The sequence below is a fragment of the Mixophyes fleayi genome, chromosome 5 (genome assembly GCF_038048845.1).
Source record: "Mixophyes fleayi isolate aMixFle1 chromosome 5, aMixFle1.hap1, whole genome shotgun sequence".
NCBI lineage: Eukaryota > Metazoa > Chordata > Amphibia > Anura > Limnodynastidae > Mixophyes > Mixophyes fleayi.
In genome coordinates, this window is record NC_134406.1 from 238,306,070 (window position 1) to 238,333,000 (window position 26,931).

General features: G+C 38.3%; 1 protein-coding gene across 1 annotated transcript in view; it reads right to left on the reverse strand.

The window, feature by feature from the left end:
- Positions 1 to 567: 567 nt before the first annotated feature.
- Positions 568 to 26,931, reverse strand: part of LOC142159098 (uncharacterized) — an 82,187-nt gene continuing 55,823 nt past the window's right edge. The window contains exons 3-6 of the mRNA XM_075213691.1: positions 6,243 to 6,335; positions 3,939 to 4,016; positions 3,670 to 3,819; positions 568 to 1,323 (exon numbers count right to left, since the gene is read on the reverse strand). Coding sequence (XP_075069792.1) covers positions 1,186 to 1,323; positions 3,670 to 3,819; positions 3,939 to 4,016; positions 6,243 to 6,335 — 459 coding nt within the window. The 3' untranslated portion in view covers positions 568 to 1,185. The remainder of the gene's footprint in view (positions 1,324 to 3,669; positions 3,820 to 3,938; positions 4,017 to 6,242; positions 6,336 to 26,931) is intronic.

A 26,931-nucleotide genomic window follows, 5' to 3' on the forward strand; every position in this document is an offset into this window, starting at 1 on the left:
TCATGAGTTAAATTCCCGACATTGACCCTAAATTATATGAAATTGACCCTAGTCTCTCTTGGTCTGTGCGGAGTTTGTATGTTCTTTCCGTGTTTACGTGGGTTTCTTCTGGGTGCTCTGGTTTCCTCCCACACTCCAAAAACATACTAATAGGTTAATTGGCTTCTATTAAATTGACCCTAGTCTCTCTCTTGGTCTGTATGTGTATGTTAGGGAATTTAGACTGCAGCCCCCCAATGTGGCAAGGACTGATGTACAGCGCTTGGTGGGCCATATAAATAGCTGATGACTATGTTTGATTAAGAAAAGGTTTTCCAAAGTGGACAACCCCTTTAAGTCTGACAATATAAATAAATAATATATACAGCATTGTCATATTGGAAGCTTTTAAATGCTTTGAACATTATTTTGTCATTTTCTAAAAGTGGATGGAGAGTATTCTTCAAATAGAAAGTGGTATTCAAACCAGTCTTTATGGACACAGTTCCAGTTTACGCAGTATCCATGGCAGCCAATCAACAATAAGATTCGATTGCACCAGTGCAAGCAAGACAATAAAAGCAAATATCTGATTGATTGCACAGGTGTATATTGATAATAAATAACCCCCAAAGTCAGTTAGTGGCTTTGCAGAATAAGTCTGAGAGTCATTGCAATAGCTTAAAACTAAAAGCCTACATACCATAAAACTAAAAAAAATCAACATCATGCACTAGAGCCCTAAAGTGACATTGTTTACAAATATTTGAAGGAATTAAAGGGATTTGCATGGGGATAGAAAATACATGATGTAAAATGATTGGACGGTAATAATCGATATGTGGAAGCAGTTATTTCATGTAAGAGTAAAAGGAATAAAAATAATTAAACCCCCAGACACAACATTGGCTTTCACCTATTGTCTCATATAGAGTACTGTGTGAAACATAGACATATATTACCATCTCTTTATGTCTGATGACCCTCCGTAGTCACGACTAATGCTTAGACTAACACATCAACATGACATTGTGCAATTTTCCTTTGACTTAAAGGTCTTTAAAGTGAATCCACGTATTCCGAAGAGCTTCATAAGATTTGGTCTTTTCCATTCAGTAGAAATTAGGTTGATATGTAGAGTATGAGTAGATTCTGGCCATTCATAGTACTTAGCAGTATATATACTGTATCTTTCAATAAAGTCCTTTATGTACATTCATCAGAACTTGTGAATTGTTGCCAGCGAGAAAGAAAAACCTCCAGTGTCTCATTTATTTTACAGATGTCTTTGCAGTAGTTTTCATTGTGTTGCTTCTTAGTCCCTTGTTTTCCTGACAGTGATTTCTGTACAGTAAAAAAATTACTAATTGTAACTTCATATATTCCAAAGCTAGAAAAATATACATTATTTACAAGAAGCATTTGTTTTGGTATTATTTTTCAGTGGAAAGTCCTATATCGCTTGCTTTGCTAAGATACACTGAAATATCCATTGTCAGAGAATACCAAGGTAACAGGGGCCAACGCACCCCAGGCCAGACCTATTCTGATAGACAATGGCTAAGAATACCAGTTCATTGGCTGTCCTTCTTTACCCCTGGCCAGATAAATTTGTTACAAATTAAATAAATATCAATATATAATTAATTAATAATATAGTTAATAATTAAAAATGACAGAATTCTTGCATAGTAATACCAAACAATATTTTTTTGAGTTACTTTGAATTACTATTCACTCAGCAAGAAGAGATCTAAAAAAAATAATGTGTACTACAAGGTAATGTTTTAGTATAATTGCACTTTAAACTATGCAATGTAATGTGCAAGAGGAATGGACTTCTGGAGGGTTGTTCATTTCTTGAATTAAAAAGAAAAAATATTACACCAGTGTTTGGCATAGATATATGCGTGTATTTATTTATTTTTATCCTCAAACCATGTAACTGTAATAGATTGCACCAGGTTTAATAAAATGTCTACATACACACTGTTGGGACACCTTAAAACACAAAGGTACCTTCATTTTCATAAACTTTTTAAAATATCGTCCTTAATACATGTATAGTCTATTTGGTGAATACAAGCACCTGCCTAACTTGAATTTTTGTTGTGACTTCAAACCTGGTGATATCAGGCTGACAATACGATGGTGGGAATCGGGCATATGAAAGTACTGCATGCAATTTAATCTCCTCTTAATAGGAGACTCTTCCGATCCAGGTAATGTTAGATACACTCTGATAGATAGTGTATCAAGCCAAATAAGCAAGGAAGACAATTACGATTCGCACTGTGGTTCTATTTGAAAGATAAACCTTTTAAACTTAGTCAAATGATTTAATTTATTAAGCCCTTAAGAACAATATCAGACATTTCAAAATGCCTTTTTTGTTAAAAAAAAACAAACAGAAAATTGATATGATCTTTTACTCTACCCTGTATACCTTTCTCCTACTGTCCAAATCCTTGATGTTACACTGTCCTTTTTGTTTGCTTTATATACTGCAGTGTTGTCAATGGGCGATAAAGTGTGGCTCTCCATATGAACAATCGCCCTGAAGATGTGCTCATTCAAACAGGGTCCTAGGTACATCGGTCCATACCAAATCAGCAGGAATATAAATCCAGTAGTGTACAGGCAACAGCTATCATCTTCCTTTTGAATCCATCCAGTGTTCTACATTTCCCTTCTGAAACCGGTGGTAAAGGATCTGTTTCCTAGACTAGTTCCTCAACCCACAGAGGAGGTCAAGGGCCACCAAGAATATATCATTCACTTGATCCTTGATTCTCGCAGATCTAGAGTAGTGCAGTACCAGGTGCCTTGGAAAGGCTTCAGACCTGAAAGCCACTCTTGGATTAAGTCAACAAATGCACTGCTTACCAAAATCTTCAAGCTGTACCCTGGCAAACCTAGAGTGTTGCATCCGGTGTCTTCTCCTACAACTGGGGGGCAAAGTGAGGATTCACAACACTAGCTCCTGATGACAGCTGTCAGATAATTATTTACACTGACAGCTACAAACTCCTCTCAATTCCTGTAATCAGCACTCTGCTAAGAACAGCAATATAACTAGTTACCTCACCTGGACTACTGCACAGCTTTCTTTATTCTTCATTCAGACATTTGGTGAAAAGGTGAAGTCCATCAGAACAATTTGTTTTACCTGTTGGTAGCCTTTAGAAAATCCTCAAGTTCTGCCAAACCTTTGCAGGATCAAAATTTTGTTTTGGATTTCTCTGCTTGTGCTTTGAAGACTTGTTTTGATTGACTGTAAAGCACAATTCTGCCTTCTCCAATCCTTTGACTTTAGATTGTACCACACTACAAGTGCTCTCAGGACTAATTGGCTTGGCCAAAAGTGATGTGTCCCTGATAGCCACCTCAGCCAAGTGGTTCTTTCCTCTTTTCAAAGCAAGACAGGGGGCCTGGAAAGGGGCAGAGTCTTTGCTGGCCCCCCAAATTCTGCTATGGGGCCCGGCAGTGCACTGTCCTATCTCTGGTGGCATGGCCTGTTATGATATCAGTTAAGCTCTTGGCGTTACATCTAAGGCCTCCAGGAAATATTTTGTGGTTTACCATTCTCTTAATGTATGAGTCAAGAAACCCTCTGCTTTTGTAATAAAATCATAACTTATAGGGTGCTTTGTTATGGCTTCAACAATTAAATATTAATACACTGCTCACCTTTTTTGGTAGTTTCACACACAGATTATCATTGTTGAAATTCACAAGTGTCTTTAATCTGTTTCTTAGAATAAATATTTCAACAGGTTCTTGTGCATTCTTTCGCAGTCTTGAGTGATGATAGAGAAAACATCCTAAGTAAACCAAGTTCTAATAAACATAAAATGAGTAAAGAAACAAATTGAGACATGATAAAACATGAACTACTAATCTTAAATAATGTCCACATCCACACAACTTGATTATCAGAATAGATTAAATAATATTACCTTTATTTGGCAGCAGGATTGAGTATTTCTAGTAATATTGTAGCAGTCTTCTTTAAAATACTTTCTAGTCTTGTTTTCCTAAACAAAAAAAAAGTAAATATATTTGCAAAATATATTCCATTATAGAACATTCTCATTAGAACACTGAGAACAGTCAGGGAGACTTCCAGGCTATGCCACCCCATGAGCAATATGCAAATAAGCCTCTCCTTATTTGCATAATAAAACATAATCACTACATACAAATAATTAAATAAAGCCATGCATAATATAGCCAAATAATTGGTTCATCTACTTATTGTATGTGTAATATTAATCCCTATTTATATAATTATTTATGTAAAAATTATATACTAAGGCATAACATGGTGGGTGCTGTCAGTTGTATCAAAGGAAATCACCTCAAGGTGTACCACTTATAAAGAGAAGTACCTTCTCTCCTTCTTTCATATATACGTATATATTACTACTCAGAGAGCACCCAATACTAAAAATAATATTCAGTTATAAGTTATTGGTTTTTCATGGGTTTTAGCCTAGAAAAATATTGTTCTAGTGTGGAGGGATTTTCCATTAGTGTATTCTAATGTCAGTAATCAAATTTGAAGGCAATATTGTTTGCACTCTTATATTTATGGGTAGTTCACGAATAATCAGTTCAAAATGAACTACTCTTCACAGTGAACTAACTCATTTAGTTCACAGCTCTGGCTAAGATTAGTTCATCAGAAACTAAAAAAAGTGGGAGGAGTTAGACAGAGATAAAGGGCAGCAGCTCCAGCAGGCTCACTGTCTTACTCACACTGGCTCTTTAGTTCCTAACTGTAAAAGGAAAGTAGAAAGCACAACACTGTCCATGAAATACAAATCTAATTAAAAAAACATCTGAAATTGCACTGACTAGCTAAAGACTAAGGGCCTGAGTCATTAAGGAAAGTAAGGCAAAAAAAAGGAGTAAATGTTCTCTGGGACAAACCATGTTACGGTGCAAGGGGTGCAAATCAGTTTAATATCATGCACATAAGTTGGCTGTTTGGCTGTTGGCATGCACATAAGCTGGCTGTTTTTTCATGTAGCACACAAATACTTAATAGCTTTATTTGTACACTGAAATTCAAAGTTGATCTCGGACATGCCCTACCCCAACTATAAATCTGTCCCCACATTTTACATTTACCTTCCCCTCCAATGCAACATGGTTTTGCCCGGATACAAAGTTACTCCTTTTTTATGCTTTACTCTCCTTAATGACTCAGGCCCTAAGTGTAAGTGAGAGTGTCGATGTGTGTATGTCCTATTAGTCTTAATTCGGGCTTTGGTACTGGGTCCCAAACTCCCTTCTCTCTAGACTTCCTATCTGTGCTAAATATGCTACTGGGTTTGTAGGTGCTAATACAGCAATACTGCTATTCAGCTCTCTCAAGTAATACTCATGAGTCAGTACCTCTAAACTACCACAGGTGGCACTGCTGTGCTTGGACATTGTGTGGGACTCTGTGGAGCTGATCACTGAACTATATTGTCATGAGTCATTCTCCTCACTCAGTAGTTCAATAGTTCATCTAGTTTATTTGGCTCTTTTGGATCATTTGGCTCTCTTGGCTTATTTTTATAATTTAGATCATGAACTAACTGAACTAAATTAACTAATTGAGCCAAATGAACTAAATAAGCTAAATGAGCCAAATGAACGAAAGGAGCTAAATGAGCTACATGAACTAAATGAGCTAACCTAACTAAATGAGCTAAATGAACTAACTGAGCCAAATGAACTAAATGAGCTAACTGAACTGAATAAATAAAATAAGCTAAATGAGCTAACTGAACTAAATAAACTAAAAGAACTAAATGATCTAAATGAACTAAATAAGCTAAATGAACTAAATGAGCTAAATAAACTAAATGAGCTAACTGAACTAAATAAACTAAATGAGCTAAATGAATTAATTGAACTAACTAAACTAAATGAACTAAGGCGTAAATTTATCAAGCTGCGATTTTAAAAAAGTGGAGATGTTGCCTATAGCAACCAATCAGATTCTACCTGTCATTTTGTAGTATGTACCAAATAAATGAGAACGAGGATCTGATTGGTTGCCATAGGCAACATCTCCACTTTTTCAAACCCGCAGCTGGATAAATTTCCCCCTAAATGAACTAACCTTTTGAACTAATCTTTTGAGTGAACTAGATCGGAATGAACTAATCTCCAAAATGAACTAGATTTCCCATCACTACACTCTAATGTCATATTAATGTAATATGCAGTATTTTTGTTAAAGAAAATAATATTCAAATAAGTACCATTGTTGAATTGTTGCATTGATCGGGAAATAGCAAACTTTTGTCTCCATCAGATTTGCAGCAAGTACTGAAATTTGTGGTCAATGATTCCTTCTGAAAATAGAAATGACTCACAGTAATTCAGTGATTTACAGGCATTGACATAATAAATATAAACTCCACACAAATAGTGATTTAGATGGGACCCAGCAAAGCTAATAAAAGTCAGGACAGTTGCATATACCACATGTTGTCCTTATTTGTACAATATACAGTATATGCAGTTGCACAGGGCACCACTGAAGGAATTCTATCCTATATCTCAGTAGGATTTGTGAGTAAGAGACAAAAACTTTGTGCAGTTATTCATCAAAGTGATGGAAGCTACAATGCCAAGTTTAAGGGGCAATTCATTTCTCCGCAAGATTCTATAGTAACCTTGCTCGTTATGTTTCTCCATGATGTATAAGTAATGATCTTTGCTCATTTTTGCCTGACCTCATAGAGATGCGAGCAAAAATGAGTGATTTTATCACTACTAATTGCCTTAATTTGCGCAGAAACGTAACACACAAAAGATACCACAGAACCTTGCAAGCAACCAAGCAACATATTGAAAAAGATAAAGTCAGCGTATTGTTCAATTAAATATCCTCAAATAAAACTGTTGATGCAGGATCAAAAAACGTAGGGACAGCTTGGTAAAGTTGCCACTACAATCTAACACTGAATATTTCCCTACAGAAAATCTACAATATTTTAATAGTGGATTTTACATTTACATTTAAAAAACAACTTCAACATAGATGTTTAATCACCTAGGAAAGCCCAAATGATAGCCTTCAGGTCTAATATGATCCTAAAATACTCTCCAACGGCGTCCGAAGTTGACTGAAACCTACAAATTCCTATTTCAGGGATAAAACACAGCACTTCCCTGCCAAACTAACTCTCTGAATGTTAGCCACCCACGTACAATAGCATTTTTTTTTTTTAAGTCATATGCATATCAGCACATGATTTATTTAAAATAACATTATGTTGAGATATTACTTACAGTAACAGTTGAACTAACATAGTTCCTCTTGTTGAACAAAACTTGCTCCCATGTTTGAAACATCCATGTATACAAATCAACCAATCAACTGCATTTCTGCACAGCATGTCTTTTATGCTGGGAGAACATATTTCAGTTTACTTCAGATGCGAGTTCTGTAACTATTTTACCAATGACTGAAAGTCACGATGATCATACAGATTCACACATACACACCTACACAATTTACATTCAGATCAGTGATCTTTATCTCTCATAACCATCTGCTGAAAAGATCGTGACTACACATATTTGCCTACGCTGCTGGTCTTGAGTGTATAAACGCTTCCACATTTGCCCAAGATCGTTCCATCATTGATTGTGATTTTTAGAAAGTTTATAAAACCAAATCAACAGATGCTATGTGTTCTGGTAAGATAAAACATGATCGTGGGAGCGTACACACTCTTGCAAAATCTGACCAAACAGTCTTTATTGAGTGATCGGCACGATTATTGCATCAGTGTGTACCCAGCATTACTTAGGTGTCTATTTATTAAGCAGTGGAAAACCTAAGGCTCAGTGAAAATGTCTGTTTTCACCGGAGAAGGGTCTTTAACTGCTTCACTCAATTTATCAAAGTTTTAACGCTTTAGAAATCACAGATTTCTCCGGTATTAACCCAGTATTCAACCTTTATCGCCTTCCCCATAGAGGTCTATTGGGACAGCAAATGCTCTGTTTTTATTCTTATCACCAGAAAAGTTGATACTATCTGTGGGTGGTATTAACTTGGTATTTGCATGTATTTCTGGCTTGCTGGAGAAGAGTAGATTAAGCTTTTCTTGAAGCCTCACTGACCTGCATGCTCTTCCCCTCCATGAGTGAGTTAACTTGTTGTTAGAGGAATAATAAACTTCGGTATGGAAATTTGGTTATTCTGCTCTAGGGAAGATGGGTGGAGTTAGGGAAGGTAAGGGAACAGAGTGGAGAGAGGAAGATAATGAGATGAGGGATGATATTGGATCATGGTGGATAATATGTGGCTCTATACTTGTAACCTGTTTCCTTTGACATCAGAAGAAGTGTAATAAACAAAGTACACTCATTAAACCAATGCAATATCTTCTCGGTGCCGACCATCACCACATGCAAATCATAGATAGAAATGTGACTATATACACTCTTTTTTATTGTGTGTATGTGTAATTACAGCATACACCGATCAGCCACAACATTATATTCTGTAGGTTCCCCTTTGTGATGCCAAAACAGTTTTGCCCCGTCAAGGCATGAACTCTACAAGACCTCTGAAAGTGTCCAGTGGTATCTGGCACCAAGAGGCTAGCAGCAGATCTTTTATGTCCTGTAAATGCAATGTTGGTCCTGTATGGCTCTGACTTGTTTTTCCAGCACATCCGATGCTCGATCGGTTGAGATCTGGGGAATATGGAGGCAAAGTCAACACCTTTAACTCTTTATTATGTTCCTCAAACCATTCCTGAAATTTCTTTGCAGTATGGCAGGTTACATTATCCTGCTGATAGAAGTCACTGCCATCAGGGAATACCGTTGCCATGAAGGGGTGTACTTGGTCTGCAACAATGTTTAGGTAGGTGGTATGTGTCAAAGTAACATCCATATGAATGCCAGGACCCAAGGATTCCCAGCAGAACATTGCCCAGCACACTAGTGCATGCTGGTGCCATCTCTTCTTTAAGTAAATGATGCACACACAACTGGCCATCCACATGATGTAAAAGAAAGTGCGATTCATCAGACCAGGTCACCTTTTTCCATTGCTCTATGGTCCAATTCTGGCACTCACGTGACCATTGTAGGTGCTTTTGGCGGTGGACAGGGATCAGCATGGGCACACTAATCAGTCTGCAGCTACGCAGCCCCATATTCAGCATGCTGTGGGATTAAACCAGATGGTTTAGCCTTCACTCCCCATGCGCATCGGTGAGCCATGGGTTCCCATGACTCTGTTCGCCGGTTCACTGGTTGTCCTTCCTTGGACCACTTTTGGTAGGTAGTATATATATATATATATATATATATATATATATATATATATATATATATATATATGAAGCACCGCAAACAACTTATTGCCTTTTACTTTGTTTTAATGTCAGGATGGAAAAGTACTTGACAACATACAGATTCCATACAGTTTAGTGCGACCCTAAACACTAAACAGAGACCAGCTCCCTAGTCACCGGTCAGCTTTACTAGCATGTCACACTGAACAGTGAACCAAACAGGTTCATTCCCACATTCCCTTTAAAAAGGAGCAATCATCAGCTCCTCTGTTTGCTCTGACTTCAGACACACCCTGCCAGCCTGCTGTTGGAAAATACACTTCCAAATCATGTAAGTTAAATCAGACTTTACACCGTGATTTTGTCACACATATGTCCACCGGTTTATCTTTAAACTATATATATATATATATATATATATATATATATATATATATATATATACACACACATACACTATATATATATATATATATATACAAGTTAACCCGTGCATGATACTCATGCATTCTCGTCAAATCAAGCTACTTAAGGTGTTAAAAAGGTTCTTGTCATGCATTTGGGCCATAGCCCAGGCCTCAACCACCAACCACTCCCCACTGTCACCCCCGGCAACCACCAACCACTCCCAACTGTCACTTCTCCTTCAAGAAATATATATATATTTTTTTAAAATCTTTATAAACACTTTTAACAATTAACAAATTGAATTAACAAATTAAAAACATCTTAGTATACCAAATTTCAGCCTTTTCTGAATTTTTTTTTCCACACACACTAAGAATTTAGTGTTATTATGCTTTCTTTTAAGAGGTTCCCATCCACACCCATCATGTGGCACAACTCAAACATTGAGAGACGGAGAAGATCATCCCTCCAAATTAGGGGTTTGGTTATGTTGACACCTCATTAGCTTGGCTAATCAAAAAGAGAAACACTGTCCTCCTCGGTGGGGTCCGTATTTGGGGCGATTTTGTGATATGACACAGGAACTGGGTTTATTATTAAATAAATGACATATAAAACCTGCCTTTGAATGTTTTGGGGGTAATGTTTGTAAACTGGTGCTGGGTTGTCAACACTGCAATGTAAAAGCAACCTTTATGTGATCCTGCAGGTGAGCTCCATTACTATCATTGTTCAAGTCAGTCTTCCCAATCATCCACTTGTATATTAGAAAATGGTGCAATTGACAGCATAACCAATAGAGCATTTCCGAATGAGGGATCCAAATGTTGTTGTTCTATGCTTCATTCTGCTGCTGCTGCGTAAGTGATATTCATTCTTCTCACGCAACTTTACCAAACACCTGCAGTATACAGATAATACGTAACAGGGGATCTTTACCTTCATAAAAAATGTATTTATTTTAAATTATTCCTTTGCTGTGTTTTTATCAGTCGTACTTTTATAGAAGAACAATAATAGCATTAACTATATCAATTGTGTAAACAGTAAATATTACATATATCGGATATATTATATATGTATAATATTCGATGCATGCACTATTTATCCAACTGATACCATTACACATAATTTAAATTTAGTGACCAAGAGGAAAAAGTGGTCAGTACATTAAATACATTGAATACAAAAAGTAGAAGTGCATTGTGCATGAAAACAAATATAGTAAAATACAGATTATTCTGCTCTGTGGCGTGGTTGTCAAAGTTGTCACCAAAAATATTGGCACCCTTGCAGTTTTTTTTGAATAAGGCATAATTTCTTCCAGACAATTGTTGAAATTAAAACATATTATGGCATCCACAAATGCATTTCTTTGTAGACTGAAATATTTAAGAAATAATTAGATTTCAAGCAGATAATTCTCCTTCACTTTAGAACTGAACGGTGGTCAGCAGCAGGTTCTATATATTAACAGCAAAAGAATTGTGGAGACCAAATACTGTTCTTAATTTCAAATTATGTTTGGGAAAAATTGCGAGTTATTTGAGAAAAGTGCAAAGCCGCCATTATTTTTGGCATGACTATAATAATGTTATTATTATTGACGTTGATTTGTACAGCGCCTCAGTGCTTAGCAATAATAATAATATGGGAGAAAGGAAGGCAGAAAAAAAATCATAGGGGGAATTCTGTGCAGAACAACTCATGCTAAATGCCATCAAGGAAACGTGTACATTTCCGCAGTCAGATGTAGGGGTAAGCACTAGATTCTACCAGCAGTGTAAACAGTTATAGCAACGTACAATTTTAAGAGTCATTATGCATGACTCCTAAAATGCCTACAGCGAGTTTACAGACTCAGTTATTGCATGATCTTCATTTGTCCAATGTATCAAATATTTGGGTTGGTATTGTTTACAAGGAAGTATAATAAGTATTGTACACCTATAAATGTGAGTCACTTTTATGATGGTTTTGGGAAAGTATGGTGTATTATCATGTAGTATTAGTTTTTGCTAATACAGGTTTAATTTACTTTGTTATTGATGACAAGGAGACTTATTCCCTTTCACATTCTGGCTAAACATCATGCTTCATTGAGCATACAACAATGTAACAGACTAGTATTTGTTGACTTAAGCTCTAAATGCCGCTTTAAGCTTTTGTTATGTACGGTTAAGCATAATCTGTTGATCTTCCGTTTGGCCATACTTGTGCTGTTTTGACAATTTGCATTGTTCACAGATGGCTTTTTTATTAGAACAAAATAATGCCTCCCAGCATTTCATGTAGCCAAATATTAATATCACCCAATGCTCTTTTAATTGTTTCCTAACATATATATTGTGGAAAAGGGGGTAATTTAATTTTTAATCAGATAACCAGAACAGGACCCCTCCACCAGGGTAAGGTACAGACAGGGTTAAGGGTCCTGCTGTTACCCTAAGGAAGATTTTACTCATAGGTGCACAACATGTGTGTGATTGCTGAAGTTTGATTGTTGAGCATAAAAGGATTGTGGGATCAGGTGGGTGAACTTCTGATTCTGGATAGCAGCCGGTCAATAGCTAGGAATGATGGGTTTAGCTAGTGTCAGGAAGCTGTGGAACATTTGATGATTTTGTTACAGTGTTGTTGTGACTAAATAAAATAGCAACTTGTTAAAAGGACCCATAAAAAGGACTCATTTGGCAATTCTTACAAGTGGTGTTGTGGGATCTGAAAGGACAGCCAAAAACACAGCTGTCCACCCACCCATCTAGACACTGTGTTTGATATGTTGTGTGTTTGTTTTCCCTTTTCCTTTACCTTTTGTTGCTCCTCATCAGGAGTTAGCTGGTCGGTGGATGTTAAAGGAGGCACAGTTTCGCTATCTCACCGGCTTAAATAGCAAGATGGAGGAAATTCTCAGAGCTTTAATGTGGCCGCCACGCAGCAGGCCCTGCAGGGCCAAATGATAGACGACACAGAGGCTCAGTTGGAGAGTAACCAATTGCTACAGACGGAGCTCAGTCAGCTCCAACAGAGTGAACACGAGACGGCTGTTATATGAAAGATGGCATCCTCGGACAACGTTGAGGCCTTTCTGTTGTTGTTTGAAAGGACGGCCACTCAGCTTAAATGGCCAACAGGTGAACGGGTGGCGAAACTGGCTCCTTTTTGACTGGCTGTTATGAGCCGCGGTGGTGCCCCTAGCCTCCACAACACTCTTTGCCGACTGACGCATCCCATCCGTCTCCATGACGACCGGGTCGTCACTTCCAGTATTCGCCCCGACCGTTGCTAAGGGGACATCCGAGTACTGGCGAACATATAAAGTTCTATGGCAAAGGTGGCTGCTATAGGTGAAATCCTCTACCAGTCTGGTCCTAAAGGCTTATCAATAGCTGCGATCCTAACACTGGTGAAGACCAGCGGGCCTATGTGGATATGCCTGTGGTCCAGGCAGTGGACTTTTAACAGCTAAAGGCAGCAATCTTGGCATGGATAGCAGTGACAGGGCCTTGGAAGGCACAGCGATTTTATGACTGGCAGTCTAGATCGGGATTCCGCAAACTATGCCCAGCTGGCAGACCTAGCAATGAACAAAGAGTTGGTTGGAGCATGACCGAAATACATTGGTCAGAATGTAAGAAATCTTGGCTAGCGAGCAGAACCCAAATTGGTAATTACAGAGATGGGTTCTACAGACCGCCCCTCGGTTTTTTAAGGAGCTTGCAACAGCTATTGAACAGTATTATCGAAAATATGGCCTGCACAGCTGAGAAAGTTGTTAGTCCGGACTTCAGGCCCGAAACCAACACCAAAGGTTGGAGCAGACCGCAGGGTTATGGCCCAGACAGCCGAGAAAGTTGTCACGCCGGAAACCAACACCAGAGGTTGGAACAGACCGTAAAGTGACCCCAGCGAGGTGCTTTGAGAGTGGCGCGTAGGATCACTTCCAGAGGCATTGTCCAAATCAGACAGAACCTATGGATTATTCGATTGTTTAACTAGGCCCCAGGTTTCCTGCTTGTTTTAGCATGTCTTTGTCCACTGGGAACTTACTTGCTGTTCCGGGTGACTGTCCTAATACAGCAACAGGCAGTGTTAGCATTGGTGGACTCAGGTAGTGAAATCACCTTGATATTCGGCACTGTGGTTTCACAAGGCCCATCTACCGTCAGTGAAAGTCCTATGCATTCACGAGGTCACCGAGGAATGACCCTGTCTATCTTCCCATTGGTGAGAAAGGACGAACAGTGCAAGTGCTAGCAGTGAAAGCCCAAAGGCTGCCATACCCCCTTATTCTGGAGCAAGAGTTGAAAAATCTGCACATTCAAACATTTACCCCCTACACTTTGCGAGGGACCAATTTAATGATAGTGCTTTGAAAAATGCTTATAAGTATGTGGTGGAAGTCAATGGAGTATGGAAGGCTGAGAGACCAGCCAGGGGTGAACCTTATTTTATAATAAAAGGGAAACTGCTATATAGGGTAGCGGTGGTATGGGAGTAAATAGTTAATCAACTCTTGGTGCCACAGGTATACGTCCCTCTGGTATTGGCAACAGCCCATACACCTTTTGGGGGGACATTTTGGAGAGAAAAAGACTCTTAATTGGGTACTCCTTAGGTTTTACTGAGCAAAATTCGCATGGCAGACAAGAGATACTGTCAAGCCTGCCCAGCAGTTGCCCGTAAACCAGACTATCATGCTCTCCTGGGACCTCTTACTATATTTCCAGTTCCATTAGAGCAAATTTCCATGGACTTAGTGGGTCCATTGGAGAAGTCTGCCCAAGGGCACCAATATGTATTCTTGCAATCCCAAAAGAAATCCTAAGAATCAAGGCACTCCCTTCATGTCAGGATTAATGAAGAAATTGTGTAAATTGCTTGCGGTATAAAGACTACAGACCTCGGTTTATCACCTGCAAATCAATAGGTTGGTTGAGCGGTTTAATAGGATCCTTAAGCAAACAATTAGATGAGCTGTGGCTCAGGATAAAAGAGATTGAGACACCCTATCTCATGTTTACGATAAGGGAGGTGCCCCAAGCATCAACAGGGTGCAGTCCTTTTGAGCTTCTGTTTGAGAGACAGCCCCACTGGGATCTGGATATCTTCAAAGAAGGGTGGAAACAGCAGGGACCCAAGGAGCCAAATATAGTACAGTTTGTGTCCGAATTATATGATCAACTACAACAGATCAGTTAGACAGTAAAACAACATCTAATGGAAGCATAGGGATGGCAACAGAAGGGTTATAATACCTGAGCCACATTACACACCTTTAACCAAGGTGACAAGGTGCTTGTCCTGGTACCAACTCAAGAGAGCAAATTGTATGCACATTGGCAAGGCCATTATGAGGTAATAGAACCCATAGGACAAGTAACTTACTGGGTACGGAAACTCGGTAGATGGCGAAAAGAGCAAGTATATCATGGTAACTTGTTAAACTTGTGGGTGTAGGAAACCCCAACATTAAAGCAGGGAGCAATAAAAACCAAGGAATGCATAGTCCCTGTGGAGTCTTTCCTGACACCGACTCAGACAACAAAGACAACAAGCGTTAGAAATGGTAGCTCAGATGTTTTTTCGGCTATTCCATGGCGCACCAAGATGACTGAACATGACATTGTCATATATATAGTTAACCAATGGCCATATAGAATACCTGAGATCATGAAGGGCTGCAGTAAAGCGTAATGTGGAGGACATGTTGCAACTCGGGGTATTAGATGAATCCTCCATCGAGCGGAATAACCCCATAGTCCTTGTGCCAAAGCCTTCAGGGGACCATCCACTTCTGTAACAATTTTAGGAAATTAAATAAGGTGTCTAGGTTTGACACATATTCGATGCTGCATGTGGATGAGCTAGTGGAGAATCTGGCCAGTAGTCAATACTTGCCTATCCAAGATTTAACAAAGGGATACTGGGAGATACCACTCATTAACTCAACCAAACAGCATAATCGACACCTAAAGGACTGTTCCAGTACAGGTTATTGCCATTTGGCCTGCATGGAGCATCAGCCACATTCCAGTGAGCAATGGACATACTGCTAAAGCCTTACTTGGAATACTCCACTGCTTACCTTGATGACATAGTTATTTACAGTCAGGACTGGGAGTCCCATCTTCCCAAGGTGGAGGTGGTTTTGGAGTCATTAAGATGTCACGGCCTTACGGGAAATCCCCTTAAGTCTGCCCTAGCAATGACAGAGGCTAAACATCTGGGTTACGTGGTCGGCTGGGGAAAAGTAAAACCTCAGATAGATAAGGTAGAGGCTGTGATGAATTGGCCTAAACCAGATAGGACGTCTCAACTACAGACTTTCCAGGGGTTGGTCGGGTACTACTATTGGTATATCCAAACTTTCACTACCCGAGCCGCCCCATTGACAGAATTTCTTAAAAAGAACAACCCAGAAAAGTTAGTTTGGTCTCAGTCTTGGAGGTTGCCTGGGAAGATTTGAAAGAAGCCTTGTGCACTGCACCAGTCGTACAAGCAACTATCTTTAGGGAAAGGTTTTATCTCCAGACAAATGCTTCCAGAACGAGTCTAGGGCAGTGTTGTCCCAGAGGGTGTAGGCTGCGGAGAGAACGGTTCTTTTCCTCAGCCTTAAACTCCTCCCAAAAGGAGAGAAATATGCCATGGTAGAACAAGAGTTTTTGGCCACTAAGTGGTCAGTAGAGGCATTCTGATACTATCTACTTGGCAGACAGTTCACTCTGGATACTGACCACGCTCCGTTACAATGGATGCACACCAATAAGGAGCTGAATGCCACGGTCACTCATTGGTTCCTGGCGTTACGATCTTTCAGCTTTAGAGTGGAACATAGACCTGGGCTCTGCATAATAATGCTGATGCCCTGTCGCGAACAGATGCACTCCCCAGGGCAGCACACACAAAAGCAGGCTTACAAATATAAATTACTGCACAAACACATAAAGAAAAGCATTGTGCAAATGTACACAAGGTTATGTTACAATTTTATTTTTTAGCTTCAAACTCCACCAAAGATACATAAAAAAAGCTCATTGTATGGGCAATGTATGGAATTATGTAATTGAAATAAATATAATGTTTTAACCAAGTCTAAACATACACAAGCACTATAAATGAATGGAATAATGATTGCAGCTGCCAGGAGACATGTGAAAACAATACTTACTTTGCAGCATTTTTTCCACACCTGCCTAAAACTTTTGCACAGTACTATATACAGTCATGGCCAAAAGTTTGGAGAATTACAAAAATATTATTTTTAATAAAGTCTGCTGCCTCAGTTTTTATGATGGCAATTTGCATATACTCCAGAATGTCATGAAGAGTGATCAGGTGAATTGCAATTAAGTCCCTCTTTGCCATGACAATGAACTTTATCCCAAAACAGCACTTCAGCCCTGCCACAAAAGGACCAGCTGACATCAGGTCAGTGATTCTCTTGTTAACACAGGTGAGAGCGTTGATAAGGACAAGGCTGGAGATTACTCTGTAATGCTGATTGAGTTAGAATAACAGACTGGAAGCTTTAAAAGAAGGGTGGTGCTTGAAATCATTGTTTTTCCTCTGTTAACCATGGTTACCTACAAGGAAACACGTGCAGTCATCATTGCTTTGCACAAAGAGGGCTTCACAAGCAAGAAATTTTCTGCTAGTAAGATTGCACCTAAATCAAACATTTATTGGATCATCAAGAACTTCAAGGAGAGAGGTTCAATAGTTGTGAAGAAGATTTCAGGGCGCCCAAGAACGTCCAGCAAGTGCCAGGACGATCTCCTAAAGTTGATTCAACTGTGGGATCAGGGCACCACTAGTCAGAGCTTGCTCAGGAATGGCAGCAGGCAGGTGTGAGTGCTTCTGCACGCACAGTGAGGTGAAGACTTTTGGAGGAAGTGCTGGTGTCAAGAAGGCCAGCAAAGAAGCCTCTTCTCTCCAGGAAAAACATCAGAGACAGACTGATATTCTGCAAAAGGTACAGGGATTGGACTGCTGAGGACTGGGTAAAGTCATTTTCTCTGATGAATCCCCTTTCAGATTGCTTGGGGCATCTGGAAAAATGCTTGTCTGGAGAAGGAAAAGGTGAGCGCTACCATCAGTTCTGTATGATGCCAACAGTAAAGCATCCTGAGACCATTCATGTGTGGGGTTGCTTCTCAGCCAAGGGAGTGGGCTCACTCACAATTTTGCCTAAGAACATAGCCATAAATAAAGAATGGTACCAAAGCAACTTCTCCCAACCATCCAAGAACAGTTTGGTGATGGACAATGCATTTTCCAGCATGATGGAGCACCTTGCCATAAGGCAAAAATGATAAGTGGTTTAGGGATCAAAACATCAAAATTTTGAGTCCATGGCCAGGAAACTCCCCAGACCCCCCAGAGGCGGGTGGACAAACAAAAACCCACAAATTGTGACAAACTCCAAGCATTGATTAGGCAAGAATGGGCGGCCATCAGTCAGTATGTGGCCCAGAAGTTGATTGACAGCATGCCAGGGCGAATTGCAGAGGTATTTAAAAACAAGGGTCAACACTGCAAATATTGACTCTTTGCATAAACTTAATGTAATTGTCAATAAAAGCCTTTGATACTTATGAAATGTTTGTAAGTTTACTTCAGTATATCATAGCAACATCTGACAAAAAGGTCTAAAAACACTGAAGCAGCAAAGTTTGTGAAATTCAATACTTGTGTCATTCTCAAAACTTTTGGCCATGACTGTATAAAGAAAGAAAAAGAAACTGGCTGCGCTTATCAATTAAATATTATACATATAAAGACTCTGTTATCATAGAATCAATTAATTTACTATTTGTTAAAATTGCATATAAAAAATTGTTATACACAAACTATCAGCTGGTGTTCAATAAAATTACATAATTATAAATAATGCATTGACGCAATCTAGCCATGCAGTTTCAATAGTGGTTATTTAGTTGTAAGGGATATGTTTATTGCCTCTGAGGAAAGCAAAATATAAGAGGCTATTGGTGGTGTATATAAGTATAGGATCTCAGGTGTAGTTTCCAGCACTGCTGGTGTTTAAGAAATAATCTCCCCACCGTAGCCACCAGTCTCTTCCCGATTAGCGGCTTCAGTATAAAAATGTTCGCTCCAAGTCTGCTTCAGTGTTATTCCATTCGTACAGCAAGATAAATCACTGCTCTGCTATTCAGTTGGTTGCCGTGCATAGGTAACGTACAAGCTGGATGTAGTGTAATAGCTTTGATTCTTGACGCGTTTCAATGTCAGTTGACTACTTTCATCAGAAGGAAGTAACTGTTTGGCTCCAGCTCTGACATTATAAATAAAAGTAAACCTATCCCAAAGCCTTTTCAATTAGTCGCCACCTGGATTAAATAAGCCCAACATTCCCTGTGCACTTAATGCTCTAAAACAAGCAAGAAGGTGACATACACAATGCTAAGTGATTGCTGATACCTTATATGTATTAGAAGTTATTTTAGTGGCTCCACAAGAATGCACATGAATGCTTTTAGCCAGGGAAGCGAACTCCAAGGGGACATTTAATTATTTGCCTTACCAGCTAGCAGACCACACACCGTTCAGACCTATTTTATTTAGCGTAATGCCACTTGCCAAGATGCTTATCGTGGAGGTGACAGTTCAAGGAATTCTGTCACTCCAAAAACACAAAATTATGATAGTGGTATTCTTCAAATTAGTGTGGCAACCTAACATAGCTCTATGTTTTGACGGGTAGCCTGCTACCCACCTTTTTGGGCACGTGTGTTTCCTCAACCAGGAGACCTAATATGGAATCCTAGTGGAGTTCAATATTCCGGCATTCAGATTTGGAGTATATGTCGTGACAACTTCTCTGTGGTAGGAGACCCAGATGATACAGCCTCATTCACAGGGCAAGACAAGGATGCAGATGTCTAGATTTCCTTTATTGTGGTAAGATTCCCCCTCACTCTGTTAATGCTGGCCAAACACACTGATATATCGCATGGGATGAAATCAATATCATAATTTTTAGGCATGATATTGAATACAGTCAATGACTGGCCACCGACCTGCGTGTGTAGACATCTTTCCACAGCTCTAACTGGCCTCAATTGGATAGTGATCCTTTTTCTGGACTCTCAGGCAAAGTGAAAGTATTGAAATGCTTATTGACCATAACATAGCAACTGTTCTCTTAAACATAAAATTTGACAACAGATTAGAACCACTTGGCCCATCTAGTCTGCCCATTGTTTAAACTATGGTACCCTCCAACCCTATTTAATCCTTAGTTCTTTTTAAAGATATCATTATGTCTATCCCAAGCATGTTTAAATTGTTCTACTGTATTAGCCTCTACCACCTCTGATGGGAGGATATTCCACTTATCTACTATCTTTTCAAGCAATTTTTCCCTGAAATTTCCTCTGAACCTACTTTCCTCCAGTGTCAGTACATGTCCTCGTGTTCTAATACTTCTCTTCCTTTGAAGAATGTTTTCCTCCTGTACCTTGTTAAAACCCTTGATATATTTGGAAGTTTCTATCATGTTCCCCCTTTCTTTCTCTGCTCCAAACTATACATATTATGAACTTTTATTCTATCTGGGTAAGTTTTGTGATATAGACCGTGCACCATTCTGGAGATACGGCCTCCAGAACTGAGCACAGTATTCTAGATGAGGCCGTACCAATGACCTATACAGTGACATTATTACTGCTTTCTTTCTGCTACTGATTTCTCTCCCTATGCAACCAAGCATCTGACTTGCCTTTGTCATTGTTTTGTTACATTGCTTACCTGCCTTTAAGTGACCTTAAATAGTGACTCCTAGATTCCTTTCCACCTCAGTAGTTTCCATTAAAGTGCTGTTAATACTATATTTAGCCTTTAGGATTTTGATACTAAAGTGCATGATTTTGCATTTTTTGGCATTAAACTGTAATTGCCACACTCTTGAGCATTCTACTAGTCTACCTAGACCATTTGTTTTACCCCTCCTGGTGTGTCTATCCTGTTGCATATCTTTGTGTCATCTGCACAAAAGCATATGTTCCCTTGAATACCATTTGCAATGTCACCTGTGAAGATATTAAGATATTAAAAATCAATGGTTCAAGTACATATCACTGGGGTACTACACTGATGATCTTTCCCTCCTGTGAATGCACTCCATTTAGTACAACTCCCTGTTTTCTATCCTGCTGTGTATTTTCTTGCTTTACACAGGTAATATACAGTATAGTGTTTAATCAATTTAATTTTTTTCTTTTTACAAGTGCAGTCAAATATTCACAAGTTTGCTGCTGATGCAATTAACAGAAATCTATTGTTGGAGAATCATATATATATATATATATATATATATATATATATATATATATATATATATATATATATCTATCTATATCTATAGAGAGAGAGAGAGAGAGAGAGAGAGAGAGAGAGATATATCCACCAGCAGGTTGCTCCTTTTTATATTGTATGCAGTGCTGTTTATTTTTATATTAAACTATGATAACTCCTGGCTTGTTTATCTTCATAGAACATTTAGGAGTCAAGCTATCATATTCTTATAAAACCACAGAAAGTATTCCTGGCGCTGTAACACTATGTTCTCAAATGGTTAGTTAATTAGTGGACAAACACCCGCAGCTGTACAGAACCTGTGTGTTCTCAAAGAAGTACATGCAATAAACAAAAATGACAGCACTAGAGTACCGGATCACCACTATTCAATAACTGAATCCGTGATATTGATATATTAACCCACAGTTATTTATTATATTAAGTCCAACATATAATACATCTTGAATCAGTGCACTGGTGTATACACCACATAAGAAAACCATATAATATAATTAAAAGCATAAAAACACTTATAAATTGCTCTTCCTTTTAGTCAATTCTAAACCATTAGAATAGGATCATCTCCAAAAGATAGAAATATAAATCGATTTCTTTCATTTCCAAGAGAAATAAATGTAATAAGATCAGAAGCTGTTAAAAAAAGCCCTTCCTATTGAAAAGTTCAGCTATTATATTCTTGACTGGACTCTACTGCCCCAGCTGTCATGCTCAGCCTACGAATATCCCCACCTCAACCGTGGCATTGTAAACTGGCCCACTATGTACAAAAATGCTCTTGTGCTGCTGAGCATCCCTGGAGGAAATCGCACTGTCTGGCTGACTTACTCCATCTCAAATTTATTCTTTCCCACAATTCTACACTGTTAGGGCCTACATCAAGTCCAAATGCAACTTGCATGTAAGTTGCGTTTTAAAAAAGATCATGGAACTTGTATGTAGTTTCGACCAAATTAAAATCCAAGCATATGTCAAGATACGTTTCCATTTAAATCTGGGTGGAAGTATACCCTGCCTATACAATACTTGCAGTATGTAGACACACAGAACAGACTGCAGTATACACACAAGCATACATACAATAAAAGGTCACATCAGAACACTTAAAACTGTTTTTCTATTTAAAGAAATAATTATATTTGAAATTTATTATTACTTTTTGTTTTTACATGAAATACATAAAAATGCTTTCAATGCGTACTGTATATACAATGGGCCTGGTTCATCAAGGTTTGGCATACTGAGCGCAACGTTTGTTTGTTTTAAAACAAACGCAAATCACCTCTGCCAACTAACATATTTAACAAGGAGCGGATCTGAAGAAACGTGCGCTTATGTATTCGAGTTTAGGTCTGCTGTGTTCTTCTGCACAAGAGTCTGCAGGATACGCCCGATACCTATGTAGACTATAAATTCGCGAAAGGCACAGAAAACACAGATAAATATTGAATTAATGTCACCTGTCAATAATATAGGCATTAATAATAAAACAGTAAATAAATATATATTTTTTAAATTTATTCCCCCCTCCCCAATTAGGAAGCAAGGGATACGGCAGAAAGACAAATAACTTTGCGATGCTCAGATCTTAATGCGGATGAATTTACTGTAAATTGACTACGACCAAACGCCCCTTCCCCACTGTTCCCTCCCCAAAATCATAGGCTGTAGTAAGTGTCCTTTGCGTATGAAAACGGAGCAGATATGGCTGCGTTTACTGGCATCTGGACATGCTCAGAGTGATTTTGCATACGATACGCTCAAAATCGCCACATGTGTGTCTTGATGAAGCAGATCCAATGTGTTTATAACGTCTATATTAGTTACACACAATTGTTCTGTGATAGCTAGTGGCACGCATAGGTGTTCTCTGTCTCTACCTCTGCCTCCAAGTCCTCTCCTCTTCCCCTTCTGGTCGGCATCTCCAAGGGTCTGCTCTCTGCCCCTTGCTCTTCTTTTACTCTTCTTCGCTCAGTGATCTCATCAGCTGTTTTGGCCTCCAATACCACCTGTATGCTGATGACGGCCAAATTTTATCATGAAAATTCATCAAGCAATACTAAACTGGGTGTTCTGTGGATTCCGAATTAGATAAGCATCAATATCCAGATACTCTGCTGATTCACGTGAAATGTCCTTTCGTATATTATATTCTATATACTTCACTATATATATATATATATATATATATATATATATATATATAATGGCAGGTTGGTAAAGCAGTAAGCAGTAAATCATCAGTAAACTTTTAAAAATGTAACATCTTTCATGTTTATATTGTTCCCAATAGATAATTTGGATTGTTGCTACAGTGGCCATTTAAGGTTCAAACAAAATCAAACAGCAGATAAATTCTCCAACTCGGTGACTAAATATAGATATCTCCTGTCTAACAAACGGGGATTGGACTGAGATCAGCAATCTTTGTGTCCCACACAATATCCAGAGTTTCACCTTTGGAACATTTCAGTTCTGTGGCATCTCTGGACAGCTGTCAGTCAACACCATGTCCTGTGTCAGACAGCTGATAGAGCTGGAAGCCAGGGATTTATACCTAGCCGATTGATCAAAGGATACACCTTGAAAATGATAGATTGCCTTATTTGACCCCACCTGTGTTAGAACACTGCATGTTCTAACCTTCTGCCAACATGAACAGAATCATTTACTCCGCCACACACCTCCTCCTTGACATAACTTTGTACTATGGAACAATTCACAGCACATTACTGTGGACTCTAGATAATCTGTCTGACTTTGGCATGGGGTAAGCCTCTTTTGTGTTTTATGTAAAACTTATATGGTTGCAAAAAAAGGAACCAACAAGAAACCTTGTCATTTTTATCTATACAGCTGTGCATCCATCTTAATGGAGCATGGTCAGTGATCAACAGGAAGGTTCTACCTAACTGGAAGGTTCTACCTTCTACCTTGTATTTCAAGGACTCAGTAATCTGTTTTATCAGCAACACACTCTCTTTCTACAATAACAAACTTCTGTTCCTTTGGCAGTAGCTTCTGAAAAATATACAACTGGATGCTTCTCCTGTCCAAAAAGTAAAGCACCAAGATCTACATCTGAAGCAGAGTATGTAAGAAAATATGATTTTTATGAAGTGATGTAGAAAGAGTATTGAAGCATCTGGTTTAGGGACTAGGGCAGGAGGTCTGTCAGTTCCCATGGCCACCCAGGTTGAGTAATAAGAAGGAGCCCATCGGGCCAGAGGGTGAGTTCGTTTTGGAAAAGACTGACCAAAGTGGTGATGCTCTGGTCAGAGTAAACTTGCCATCAGGACCTCTTTGGATGTGTGCACTGTTGGGAGTTTTGCCAGTCATCTACTTTGGGGAATCTAACCTCTATTTTTCCAGATGCTGTTACTCTGTTACCAAAAAAGTGTATGTATACGTCCGTATGCCAAGATGGTTGCAACTCACAATTGCGACTTCTCATGGCTGAAGAAATGGAATGGGGGAGGGATGGAGAAGGTAATGATAGGTCTAGTACTGTATGCCATTTACCTTATGCAGTTTATATCTCAATTTTTATTTTATTCATTATCTATTTTGTACAAAAACTGTTTGCTTTAACACCAAATTTACAGGATTTGCAGTCTGAACAATGGAAAAACACTTTACTGTTCAGCAAATAGTCCTCACTGCCACTTGGATTCTTTGAGATCATAGGGGCTATACAGGTGGGATTGAAAATAGGGTCCTTCAGTAAGACATTCCAGGGTTTATTCATAATTATCTGTTTTCATTGGTTATTATTAAACTCAGTGATGAAAGGGAGAATTGCTTTGTTTACATCTCTTGCCACCTTTCACTTTTCCACAATAAGATCTGATTGTTCCAGTATAAAATATATAAAACAAACCTGAACTAAAAGGGTATTTTTTTTTACATTATAACTCAAAATATTTCAAGGTTAAGAGTGCAGCTGGAGGTATGAGGCACTATGAAACCTCTAAAATTGCTATTAAAAAAAAAAAAGAGTAAAAAGCTGCCAGCGCTGTTCTGGAACAATTATATGGCTGTTTAGAATCTATTTCTCCTCTGATAGTCCAAACACAGCTTAGATGGCAAGTGTTCTCGTTAACTGACCCAAGTCCTATCGTCTATCGAATCCCCAATACAACTCAGTGCAGATTTGTTCTTTAGAAATTACCGCTTTTCTCCAAAGGAGTCTCTGTACCATTAAAAATACTGCAAAACCTGGTGTACAGCACTGGATATTTTTTTTTTAGCGTCAAATAAAAGGACATGAAGGAGTGACAGTGTCCTTATTTCTTTGCATGTCACCTGCCATCTGAACTGTGTCCAAACTAAATGTCGGAGAAGAAATAGATTCTGAACAGTCACAAGACTATCGTACAAGTATTATCGTTGCCAAAATTGTGTGTCTGCTGTAACATCACAAAGTCATTTTTGATGAATCTGTTCCTCAATATCTTTAGCCCTCTTTCCCCAATTAACTATGAACTTGGAAATACCAGAGTATAAATCCCAGAAGCAACTGGTGATATTTTAGAAACGTGTGTATGTGTTCGTCTATACTGTGTGTGTGTATACATATATACATATATATATATATATATATATATATATATATATATACACACATACACATACTATTCGACATGTACATAGCAATGCAGAATTCTCAGTTACACACATTTACAAGGGAATGATAAGCCACCCGCCAATTCGAGGCACATTTGCTAATATGGTGGTCCTCACTCTAAACAATGAGACCTGGGTTATACATACATGTATTTTAAATTGAGGGGTACCCCAGGAGCCTCCAGATGGCGATAGAGCACCAGCACTGCCCATCAGCTACTTATACCAAATATGTCTTTCAAACAAGAATATAGAAATGGAAGATGCTCAATCAATTTATAGGCTCACAGCAGGTGCTTGAAAGGGTGCGGTAATCCAGATCAGAAAAAAATATAGAGAAAAATTCCCCAGCAACACTGCTGTGAACCAGTAAAATATACATATATTTTCCGTTCTGTATTAAATCTTGTTTTTACTTCTTGAGCTCCAGCGTTATATATATATATGTTTTTTTGAAATATTAAACACATTTATATTCATCAATGTCATGAGCCTTGTTCTAACACATTTCTCATAAATTCAACACAGATTTAAGTGGTTTTATATTTTGTATTTAAATACTTCTGTCAACCAATAGAAGGCTGATCTGGTTAATTAACATATGTAAGCAATTTAATACAAAAACACATTGAAGGAACATACATTTCGTGAATTGTTAAATAGCTGAAAACCGTACCTTGACATCGTATTAAATTTTTCCGGAAATAAATATTAACACTACAGCAAATCAGAACAGGACTGCAATGTTAGTATGGGATAGTTTGTAATGATCATCCACCTGTGACACAGTATGTCACATAATAAAAGTAGTAATTAATATCTTATCTTATAAAATTTTCGCTCAAAATAGAAATGTCATTATCAAGCTTTATTATTAGTCAGACAACTCACCATTATAATACTGTGGCTGTAGTTTTTAGAAGTTGAAAGACATAATTGATTTAAATGCCTAACTCCATGAACCAGGATATCTTGTTTATATATAATATAAGATACTGTGGCTATAGAAAATCATCATATTCTGTCAAAATCATTACCTCTTGCCAATTTACACCATTGACATTGAAATAAAAGAAACTTTTTCCAGTGGTATTTACACAATAAAACCATCAACATTTCAGTGAAAATAACATTCACATAAATTCTTAATAATTAATTTAATTACTAAAGTAGCTGGTTTTGATAAGTGATCATACCATTAGGGGCAGATTCAATTAGCCGCAATGTTCTTTGGAACATCGCGCTGCGCATT